Source organism: Pithys albifrons, chromosome 6 (assembly GCF_047495875.1).
Source record: "Pithys albifrons albifrons isolate INPA30051 chromosome 6, PitAlb_v1, whole genome shotgun sequence".
NCBI lineage: Eukaryota > Metazoa > Chordata > Aves > Passeriformes > Thamnophilidae > Pithys > Pithys albifrons.
This window is the reverse complement of record NC_092463.1, coordinates 58,833,665-58,845,921: the sequence shown is the minus strand read 5'-3', so window position 1 is coordinate 58,845,921 and position 12,257 is coordinate 58,833,665. Positions and strand designations below refer to the sequence as shown.

Below are 12,257 nucleotides of genomic sequence, written 5' to 3'. Positions count from 1 at the left end.
TCACGAGGTGCTTGAAAATCTGTATGATGCACCATCTCTACTTTCCTTTAGGGTAGGGAAATACACTGATAATTCTGTTGCACAAATAGATACATCTCTGTAATTAAATGCTACCATTAATTGTTGTAGCATGCAGTTTTTCATCTAGGGTGCTTTCTGCAGACAGAGTAGGGTCTCTCCTGACATCCATTTTGGCCATAATTTCTAGACTTTAAAACAAAAATGGAACGAGAAACCTGCTGTAAAAAAGGCCAACTATGCAGACTTTAGGTTTTCCTGAACAAAGTGACAACTACAGTTAATTGGAGCTGGTCATTGAGACAAAGCATTCAGAGAACAGCTATTTCAGTCTCTTTGACAAAGGTAACAATTTATTCCATATTTATACTCCTTTCTGCTAAGGTTTTGCCCTCTCACCTCCCAGGCAAGCATCACTGTTTTCACAGCTGGCCTCACGGAAGCAGTTGTTTAGGAATGGCTGTATTGCTTCCACTCTGACTGTACACACTGTAGTAACTCACTCCAGTGCCAGGTCCATTTGAGCACACAGAGCCGGAGCTGTCTGTCACCAGAGCAGTGGCTCTTCCTGCCCCCTGTCCCAGAGCTCAGGTCTCACAGCCTCGCTCAGGCAATCCCTCCCCACCTTTCCCACTCCAGATAATGGCACAGGATTGTAATTTACAACCAGGAGAGAGCAAGTGGTGAGTGGCTTTCCCTGCAGTGGTGGCCTGTGAATTACATCCCACGGGATTTTATGAGAGGATGTCAGTCCAGGGCCATCATTCTCAGGACCACAGGCACTGCTACTGCTGCATCATTTTATTCCAGCAGCCACTAAAACTTGCAGCAGGAACAAATCCCTCCCCTGCCATGCACAGGAGACAACTCCTGCACAAAACTGCAGCAAACTTCATGTCTGCCTTGCAGCTTTTCTGCTCCTCTCTCACTAGTGAAGGCAAATGCCAAATGCTGTTTAGGGAGCAGGGAGCCTTCAGAGTAATGGATGGGCAGAGCAGCTCAGGGAAAGATGAGGACATGCAGGTGATTTTTTATCATTTGCAGCTCTGTTTTAAACTAAAACTCTCAGTGTTGGCTGGTCACGCCAAAAGAATTTAATGGCAACATTCAAGAGAGAAGGAGCTATTGCACTTTGATACCCAGCCTGGCCTGTAATATGAAAGCTTCTGGTTCATTAGAAAAGATGTACATAATTCTGAGGTCTTTATGGTTCACTTACCAACAATTACAGGAAATTCAAAGTACGGAGTGTTCCTGAGCTCTCATTCCTTAATTTTATTAACTTGAGAAGAAATGAAACTCTGGAAAAAGCAGGTGAATCTCCAGTACTTTATATTCCTGTGCTCTCATTTGTCTTCCTTCTCTTTGTAGTCTCCATCCCACCCTCAGTTTGATGTTATTTTGTTCTCCTCTGTGTTTCCTTTCCATTGTCTTGCCTCTCACCTTACACTGCTGTCCCCCGGTGCGTTGCTTTGTTCCTTCTCTCCTAAACATACCAGCAACAGCCAGCGAGGTTTTGGTGACTGTCACCTCACAGCTGGGGTGTAGGATGAGAAAAGAGACCAGAACAGCTCAGGAAAGTGAAGCACTGAGGTGACCTGAGCCTCAAAGCCATCTCAACTCCTGAGGAACTCCATTCCCAAAGCTGTGGAGGGGCCACCACAAACCAGCCCTCTCGTGGGCCAAAGGCTGAGACCAGCCTGGCACCCTGGGATGAGGCAGCAGGGGGGGTCCTGTCAGCCCTGGATGACAAAGCAGGACAGAGAAAACAAAAGCTCCTTTAGCTCTGAGGGAAGGGGGTCTCTTCTCCTTTTTCTCCCCACCGATGGTGCCAGAGCGCCCACAAATACAACACCCATCCTCCAAAATCCATATTCCCCCTAAAAACAGCCAAAAAAGATTCCAAGCTCTCCTGACAGGTGCGAGGGGGGTGGATGGGAGAGGTGGAGTTTCACAGGTCTTTCTTCCAGCCCTTTTCTGCCAAGACTTATCCTTCTTATAAAGCCTAAGCTCAAATACTCGGCCCACTGCAACAAGGAGGTTAATTACCAATCTATGCAGGCTGGTTATAGCCAGCAATAAGCAGCCATTTATTTTTCCCTTAACAAAAAAAAGAAGTCAGTAATTCTTGGAACATTTATTAACCCCCTAGTATAGGCAATTATTGTAAGATAAAGGTCTGCCGGTCTTGCATTACTATAATTGCTGCATGTTGCTTTTCTACAGCACAGTGATGTCCACAACAGTGTGAATAAATGCTAAGCATTAGAGTTTTAAGCTTGATTCAACACCCTCAATCAAACATTTTTAGCAGATCTTCACTCTCAGTGGCTGTTTGGCCACAAGAAAAATAACCATTTTATACAAGCCAAAAAAAAGGAAGAATGCTATTTCACTGATGTACTTACTGTTTTGGAGCTCAGTTTAAGGTAATCTCACATATTTCCTAATATGCAGAATTGAAAAGAGGAAGGTGGGTGGGAAATACAAAACCCAAAGATCATTCCTGCTCTCTGCTAGATTCTGTAGTCACATACAATGTAAAAAAAACCAGTGGCAATAAAAAAAAAGAAAAAGGCTTTGTAACAGACAGAACACTGCCAACCAGCTTTAAATTGAATTACACAGCCTGCTAATCTTTATGATGAAATAAAATTTCTTTGAACGCTACACATTCTACTAAAATCTGCAGTGCTTCCTCCCCAGCCCCAAAGCTTTCTTTCTGCTCAACGTAACTCCTCCACGCCAAAGCCATTGTTCTTCCTAGGCAGGAATGTGATGTTCTACTAACAGAAAGACTTATTTTAATTAGATATTGTTAATATGGTGTGCGTGGTGTGAAAATTTCGGAGAGAACAATTTTTGCTGTTTGTATTTTTGATGCAACATTAAATTTGTAAGTGACAATACAAATGGATGGTGTACAAAGAAACCATCCTTTGACTGCTTTCCACTGAAATCGTTCTCATTATGATACGTGACTGTGACGGCAATACTGGAGACAGAATCTGATGGCAACGTCCACAAAACTTTCTGTTTGAGTGGCATTAGTTTCATGTCTGGTCAACACAACAATCATAAATCTTTTTTCTGTATTCAAATGGATTTGCAGGAAAGGAGGAATTGAGAGGACGAATTATTTTGGTTACTTTATAAACTTGGTTTGGTTATGGTTTCTTATACAAAACCTGATCATCCCCTTCCCCTTCTAAGACAATATCAGCAGCCCAGGGAAGCAGCTCCAAGAAATGACCACGCAATTACTGTGATTGAAAATCTGTTCCAGAATTGTGCAATACTTTCCAGTGCTCACTGGCTCCTTGCTTTCATTGAAAATTACCAGATGAATATATGAGGTTTAAACATTAAAATGCCACTCACTTCAGAACATTATTCTCTTGGAAAGCACATTTCACCTGAACCAAGTTTTCTAATGGCTGTCAAATAACACCTTTATATTTGGTTTGACTGACCGTGGCAGTTCGTGTAGGGAATTTTACACTTTATGTGTAGAAGGGAACACAGTTTAAAAATCTTCAGTCTCTCTATGTGCCATTAAGAGACAGCAAAAACAGATTTTTGTGAAATCTCTTCATGAAAAATTGCCAGGAAAAATAAGAGCAAAACAAGAAAAAACTGACCAGACATGAATAAACTTACACTGCTTCTCAGGTTTAAATTCCACTTTAGTTAGTGGAAATTTTACTACCTTTACACTCATTTTATCCAATTGCTTCTATTTTACCTTCTAAGTTATACTTACAGCATTGTTGTCCACAAAGCATTTAGTACCTTACCCAGAGCAGAGGATAAATATGAAGAAGCAGCACTAATAACCATAGCATAAAAGGAGAATTTTGCTATTTTTTTCCCACTTTTGTTTTCATGTTTCACTGTAGACTGCTACACCAGGAAAAACTATTCAGCCTATTACCAAAAATCAACATGGTTGTTTTTTCCCACTATTTTATACATATGATAAAAGGTAACATTTAAATTATTTTGGTATTCCTCTGAGAAGAAAAAAAATAAAATTAGTAATAATGTATAAAAATGGGGATATGCAAATAAAATCTGAGCACTGATGACTAATTCAGTCAAGCCATATGGGAATTTAAACCTCAGTACAAATGGGAATTTAAGCATAACATTAAACACAGCTCAAGGCAGACCAAAAGCAAGGGAAATATTCTTAAGCGTCGACACTGCCATCAAACCTAAATAAACTAGGCAGAAGTTTTAAAAAACTTTATGGCAAAGATAGAATGATATCATAACATTCAGTATCCAGAACTAATAAGCAAGTAGACACTCTAGACTGTCTGTACAGGCACCTTCAGGGCTCTTACTGCCCAGGTCAGAGCAGCTCTAAAGGAAGTGGCCAGCGTGGTCTGGGTCCTGGAAATCCCATGGAACTCCAGGGACAGGAGCTGCCAACAGGACAAAGCCAACTCCAGCAGCAGAATCACCTGTCTCCAGCTCAGCCTCTTACTAAAATACCTGCAACCCATTCCAGGGCTGAAGCCTCAGAGCCAGCACAGAAGTCACAGTTGTTTTCCAAACTCGTTTCGGGAGTTGCCTCCCTCTCTCCCAGAGCAGCTGTGCACGACTCACACTCACACACGGCATTAAAGCCACCTCAGCATTTTCTTTCACTTGCAATGAGGGCAATTTTTTTTTTCAAGTGCTAAGAGTTTTGTTCATCAAAATGGTATTTTATGTTTAGTCAATTATTCATTCTAGCTATAACAAGCAGAGCAATAGAGAGTTCAAAATAGGCTCCAGATGGTAAAAACACAAATCAGAAATAAATCAATTTATAAAAAAGGAAGACATTTGTTTTTATTGCCATAATTTTACTTTAAGATATTCATAACCTTGCTTCTGGTTCTAAATTAGTCCAGAATACTTTGAGCTAATATCCCTTTGAATTTGGGAGAAATATAGAGCCTACTGGTTTGGGGTTTTTCTAAAAAAAAGGTCACCTCAGAAGCCAAAATAATTCACTTCACAAATATACATTTAGGGAGAAAAAGCCCTCAAGAACAAATACTCCATCACACTGGAAGTGTTCTCAGTGTGCACGAGCAAAAGGAACACACTTAGACAAACCCCTGAATGAAACATGCCTGGAGAGGAGATGAAGCCAGATAAAATGAGGGAATAACTAAGCCAGGCCAGAGAGACTGAGAAAGGATAAAAGCGGAATGTGACCCTGCATTTTTTAACAGTGAGAGGAAAAAACCTTGATCTTAAATGATACTGTCTTGGTACAGTTCTTTTTTTTTTTTTTTCCAAATTAAATTACACCACCTTCAAGATCAAACACTATTTTGGCAGGTGTCTGGTTTAACAGTTGTGAATAAATTCCAAACTTCTACAGCACTAATGCATAAGTTCCAGTGCAGACTGGACCCAAGTGTCTGTCCATAGTTCTGAGTGCTCCACATTCCCACTTTGCCATCTATTCCATGGAACAACCAGCAATTCCAAGCTGGCATCGCAATTTTCAACAACATTCACACAAAAATTAACTTTAAAATAATTGACAATGCTTTTCTGAGGATCACATCCATATATACAGTGTAACAAGAAAACCTCCACTTTAAAATTGGGTAATCATTCTTTTCTTCTCACTTGAAGTAACATGATCAAGGAGCTGTGGCACAGAAAAAAAAGCTGAATTTTTATTTTAGGTCTGTCAACAATGTTTGCACTAAAGGCAGGCATATATTACAGGTAAAGAAATACTTGTTCCAGTACAAACCCATTTGTATTTGGCCACTAAATCATTCACAAAGTTTCTTGAGTCATCATTCCACAGAAATCAAAAGATACAGACATTCAAAACAAAAGCAGGAATTAACCAAAAGCAAAATTTTAAACAGTTAAGTTGCTAAATCCCAGAACAACTCGGGAAAAACCTCACTAAAGCAACTCTCTGCTCCACAGACATTAACCAGCAGTAATTCACCTGTTGGATTTATTCGTGTGTGCCACTGCAGGACTTGGCCAGGTTCATGTACTAATAATATGCCTTGTAACAGGAGTCTGGCAGGGAGAAAAATAAAACCCAAAACCCAAAAATGAACACAGTAAGATACAACCACTAAACAAAAAAGTAGAAAACTGGCTATTTGAGAAAAATTAGTAAACTGGATGCAAATTATTCACACAAGTATCAGGCCCATACTAATTGAGCACAATAAACATATCAACACTCATTAAAGATCTATCTGCCAGAATTTATCTTTGCTTTCTCTTCAGTTCTTATGGGTTATTCAATCACTCCCCATCACCCAGGAAAGAATATTGCACTGTGAAGGCAAGAGCTATAATTAGATATTTCTGTATTTCATTTCACACATATGACTGAATGAGAATGGATGGGAAAAATATGAACAGAGATAATAATAGTAAGAAGTTGAAACATTTAGTAAGAAATCTATTGGGCACAGAATAACCTCTCAATTCTTCCTCAGCACATAATGCTGTGTTTACTGCAAAACCATTTACGTTACTATAAGGGATTTTTAATGAAAACAATTATAAAATTAAAATAACTGTGTTTAAAGCAATTAACTGTCCCTAAGGTCAAGTGATTACAGCAGTTACAAGACTCAAGGGACATGTTCACACCAAAACAGAGTGAATAAATTACTTCAGCCAGTGTATGTAATCAGTGAGTGACCACAGAGGTTATTCAATGTATAAGCCCAGATGACTTCCATACAAAACCAATAATGAAAATTAACAGCCAAAGGGAAAAAGCATAAGAACTAGCAAAAGTTTGCAGGAAGGGCTGAGAACCAGGAAGAGTGGGAAGGAGAGCAAGGAAAGCACATTCCATGATTTGGCTGTGGAGACACGGAAGAACAATGGATATTAATGAAAGGGACAGACAAGATGCTGAACACTTTTCCCAGGTGTGAGATCCAAATTGTTGCAAAGGGATGCAAGACTCACAAAACATAAAACTGAAGAGGTGACAGAAGTGCTCTCAGCCCCACATAACTTTGGCATATTAACATCCAGTGAAGTACAAGCAAAGCAGGTGTTCAGAGTTACCATCTTTTAACTTCTTCCTTGGCTTTACTGCCAAAAAAGTCATGGACAGTAACTGTGTCTTAGTTATTCCATTATATAGTCCTAGTGGAGATGAGCCCCAGCTTTTTACCACACAGCAGGTAAGATAAGCTGTCGAATGAAACCCAGCTTTGATCTTGCTTCCCTCCCTCAAAGGATAAATGATACAGATGTGTTGTCTTCATTACAGCTTCATGACACTATTGCCAGGGGAGAAAACTATGCCCATGAAAGACAGGAAAACATTCTTCTGTAAGGACAACATGATATTGGATGGCAGTTCCCAGTGTGTTGCTTTGGAACAAGGTTCCTACCAACTGATGAAAAAACGTATCTCCCATCATACAGCAGAGGAAAAGTGATCCTGCTTGTTCCTCACTGCCACTGCTATGCATTTTTTCAACCATTGCATGTCATCACCTCACAACCTTGAAGGTATTAAATCTTCACAATACACACAGTAAATAGTGCAACAGTAAATGGTAAAACACAATTACGCATTTTATAGATGGGAGCCTGAAATAAAGTGGCAAAAGGATGTGCATGACTTCAGTGTTTTGATTGCAGGTGAGGAGGGGACAGCACTGAAGGAGGTATTCAGCAACGTGACAAGATTCTACAGGGGAATCCATCTGCTGTCTCACCTTATGCAGGAACTTAATAACTGGTATTGTCATATATATGAAAATGCAAATGGACTCTGTGCATATGAAAAAAAAGGTTTTCTCTGGACGTGAAATATGAAAGCCTGAGGCCAAAGCCAGTAGGTCCTCACACAGTCAAAGCTCCCAGTTTCAATGAAACTGACTGCCAAAGAATGCAAAATCTGCTTCCTCGGATAAATCCTACCCTGACTTCTACAGGAACTGTACACATATGCTAAGAAAGCCCCATGGTAAATTATCAAGGCTGCAACACCAGCTATCCAAAGGTATTCTATTCTATTCTATTCTATTCTATTCTATTCTATTCTATTCTATTCTATTCTATTCTAACTCTTCCAATGTGAAGCCAATAGGCTAAAACATCACAACCATAAAACACCTGTCAAATGCAAGGAATGCCAAGTGGCTGACAACAGTGTAAGGTTCCCCAGGAAAGGGTGAAAGCACCCCAGCAGACTCTTTGGTTTGGCTTCCTGCAGCACTAAGGCAGTGCTTTCAAATGCCAAGCACCAGGCATGGGCTCTGGCTGCATCAAAACAACATTTGTGAAATTACTCAGAGTCCAAAGAGGAACTGGTGGCCAGACACTGCTGTCAGCAGCACACTCAGAGCAGGCTTTGGAGGTCTGTGCTCTCCAGAAGGCAATTCCTTTCCTGGAGCTGCGTGCCATCCCTAACAATAGAACCCTGTTGAACAGCAGTGCTGCCCAGCTCCTCTAGAGGACTGAAGCTGGGCAGGACCCCACACCCACTCCCATGGAAGCTGTGCAGTCTCCCACTGCCTTTGCCTTGACTTCTACTGTGTCTCTCACCTCATCCTATCACATAACTACCTACCTCTCCTACCACTTCTGACTTCCTAGTCCTGTGATTACATTCCCAGGAACAGGATAGTTTTCAGTCTGTCAAATCTAGTACCACTTTCTAGAAACAAGAACAATAAAACTAAGTTACAGGGATATGGCAGTATGAGGAAGCCCCAGTTCCACATGCACAGCAATAAAAAGAAGGAAAAACACTCTTTAAAACTGTGCTGTAGAAATCAGAGAAGGTCAGGTGAAAAGAACAGTATGGAGAAAACAAAGGAGGATGAAAAGACAGACAATGGAAACGTTCTACTTCCTTTTGTAAATCCAAAAGTTCTTTACATATCTCTTGAAGGGTGGGCCAAGGAACTCGAATGGAATAAAAGGGTGTTATTAAAGGCCTGTGGAGATGTTGCCATGACACAGCAGGCAAATGAGTGCAGTGACGGAGGTAAAGCCTGATGACAAAGCTATGCTTTGAAAGGTTTTTATATAATGCTGTAAATTCATTCTAATGTTTCTTGAGGATCAGCTGCTTGAGTCACCTTCAACTCTGACTATTTCTACTGCAAGAGGTGGCGTGGCCATACACAGCCAGCCTACCGGTGGCATTTGTAACAAGAGCATCCTGCACAAGTTCGTTTTGGTTTTATGCTGTTGAAATTTAATTGCCCTAAACTCTAGCAATGTGCTATCAAGGCATTTTACCAAAGAGAGTCTGATTGCCCACAGTCCAACTTAAAATCCCAGTACTCTGACTGAAAGGGGCAAGCATGTGAATACCATCCCAAAAAAATTCTTCTCTTCCAAACAGTATTATTGATTCGGTCTTGTGGGAAGAAGGACTTTCATCAGTGCCAATTATGTTGCAGCTTCCAGAACTGCTTTAAGTTATGGTAAACCCAAAAATGCAGTGAGCAGCAGTTCTGGCTGTAGATATAAACCCCCCCCAACATCAACCAGAGGAACACTGTATGCATTCCTATGAGGTGCCACCACCTCCTTGGCACACTCTTAGGGCTACACAGTTCTCGCTGTGGAATGACAGAATCTTTTCCCCCAAGATAATGCAAAAATACTGCAAAGTATCTGAATTTGTCTTAATTAACAGATTTATACTGAGGCTAGAAACAGCACATCACATGAGGACAAGTGAAGTAAGGGTAGGGGGAGATTTTCAAGTGCTCTAATTCAATTAGGAGGCAGTGACTGACATTCGGACAGGAGAGGTTAATTGGGGTCACCAAAACGCAGTAATTCCTTACCTAACCAGTCATTAAACTTCTTAACCTCTGAGGGCAGTCCCAGCTCGGTGAAATCGCCCGTGTGCAGGAGGATGTCCCCATAAGGCATCTGGATGCCATCTGTTCTGGAGTGCGTGTCGGAGACGCACACAAAGCGCGTGTGGCCCGCTGGTTTCGGAGTGTCGTACGGGATGGGGTCGACCCTGAAGCAGACACAGAAAGATCTCGTAACAGTTCCAAGGTTAAACCCTCACATCTATTATTGCAGATATCAACACAGCTCTCTCTCTGCTAAAGGGCACACACACGCACATGTGCACACACCGTGCAGAAAGAAAGGGCTCTGCAACACAGCACTGCCAAAAACGCAGAAGGGACCACAGCGCTTCTTCAATACTTACCTGGGGAGGAGGGAAGATTAAAATATACGCAAGTTTTGCCCAGTTTCTGATATTGAAGTTAATTTACACATTGGAAGAAATGGATTTAAGAGACTTTGAATTCAGATATATGTTTTCTGTCATCTGCTTTATACGTGAACATGTACAGAGGCCAATAAATTACAAGTCTCACAGGAGGGCCAGGAACAGGCTCTCACTTGAGCTGAGCAGCTTAGCAGCTGATTTTGTTCAAGGGCATAGGCACTCCTACAGATTCCAGCACGGATATTTGTTTACACACAATCAGGTACATTCAGGAGTGCTTTGATGGAGCCTGGAAACTGCAGAACTGAGTCCAATGACAACTTCTTAAACTTACAGAAAATCCTGAGCTCATCTTCCCAGAATCTATAGTCAGGAATTGATGTGCAAGAGCACTAAGCAACCATAGATAAAACATTTTTCCTATAGTGAATGATGTTAAAAATGTAATTAAGTTGGTTATTTGCAAGTTACATTTATTAATTTGATCTTACGTGTGACCCCTCAGAGAAGTTTTGTCATTTGGTTTCTTTTTTATTTAAGCAGAACAGAGAAAAATAATGGGTAAGAGAAATGCTTTATGCATACTTAGTGGTTAGAAGTTCTCATTTGTAACAGAATAAAACTTACATACAAAAGGCAATCCATTGCCTACTTTGGAGTAGCAGTTCTTGCTCTGCAGAGTTACCGTAATTTGAGTTGCTGAACACTTGAATAGCACAACATCTGGATTAGTGCCACAGAAAACGCCATCCCAATTCCACAAAGCTTCAGCTCACTCCATTGATGTGCCACTTTGATCATGGTTAGAGCTTAGCTTCAACTAGAAATTCTGAGGTATTTAGGAGTTATGTCAGAATAATAGTCCACTTACATCTCGAATTATCAGAGCAGTGAAACCAAGCCCTGAGTACTTTAAAGCATCTAAAATAATGCTGTTCTAAGACTTATTGAGACAAACTGGCACAACAGACATTCAAAAATCAGTGCTTGAAAGTAAAAAGAAAATTAAACAGGTTTTATTGGTTTTGCTCTCTCCACTGAAAAGAAAAACAATTAACTATCACACAACACTGTGAATCTGTTTCTCTTAAATCCCCACAGTGGTAAAGAGATGATCAGTAGAATAAAACAAAGCACAAACTCTAAGAAAAATATAGACTTTTGAAGTCTTATTTTAGTTTACTGAACTGTAAACTAAATTAGTATTTACTATTTACTATACACCAAACTGTGTGAAAACCTCTACCTGTGATTTTAACTTCATCTCACTACACAGGTGAGATAAACGAAAAGTATCCTCCAGTGTGCAATTCAGTTCCCTGCACTGGGGAGTTCTAGAGGGTTCCAGAAATCAAACTCCATGTGGATGTATCCTGGTCTCCAGTGGAAAAGTGTCCCCATGAATGCACTTACTAACAAAACTTTGCTGGGTTAGAATTTAACTTTATTTTGTTAGAATTTATGCTAACTAATTACATTTGTTGGACTACTAATAGCTAAAATATTAGAGGGGAAAGGGGTATAGGAGAGATATTATTTGTTACACTACATTTGCCTAGGGACCATAATTAGTGTCTTTCCAATTAAACTGTATTCACCATAAAAGTATCACATCTACTTCCTATGGGCCACTGAATTAATTTGCAAAATTCAGGCTCTACAAGCTGATGTTTACTTCACAAACAGATTCTACTGCAGGCTGGACTGGATGGGAAGAGGCAGTTTGGTAGATAACTGTGGGGGTTTTGTTTGGTTTTGGGTTTTTTTTTGGTTTGGTATTGTAGCTGTTAATCCACCCAACTGGTTAGCACTGCAGAAACCCGCTACAAAAATCTGAACTCCAACAATCAATGGATTTTTCTTCACCGCAAGGGTCTGAAATTAATGAGGTTATTATTACAGAGAGAAATTCATTTACCCACTGAAACTGCCCTGGCAAGGTGGGCAGAACTGCAATTATTATAGGCCATAGTGCTTTTGTACGTGGGGTCTTCCTCGCAACAACTTTAATAGT

General features: G+C 40.5%; 1 protein-coding gene across 5 annotated transcripts in view; it reads right to left on the bottom strand.

Moving 5' to 3' along the window:
- MPPED2 (metallophosphoesterase domain containing 2) overlaps window positions 1–12,257 on the bottom strand; it is a 111,331-nt gene that overhangs the window by 63,115 nt on the left and 35,959 nt on the right. For all 5 annotated transcript variants that reach the window (XM_071559075.1, XM_071559076.1, XM_071559078.1 and 2 more), the window contains one exon: window positions 9,840–10,021. In XM_071559075.1, the coding sequence (XP_071415176.1) occupies window positions 9,840–10,021 (182 nt within the window). The remainder of the gene's footprint in view (window positions 1–9,839; window positions 10,022–12,257) is intronic.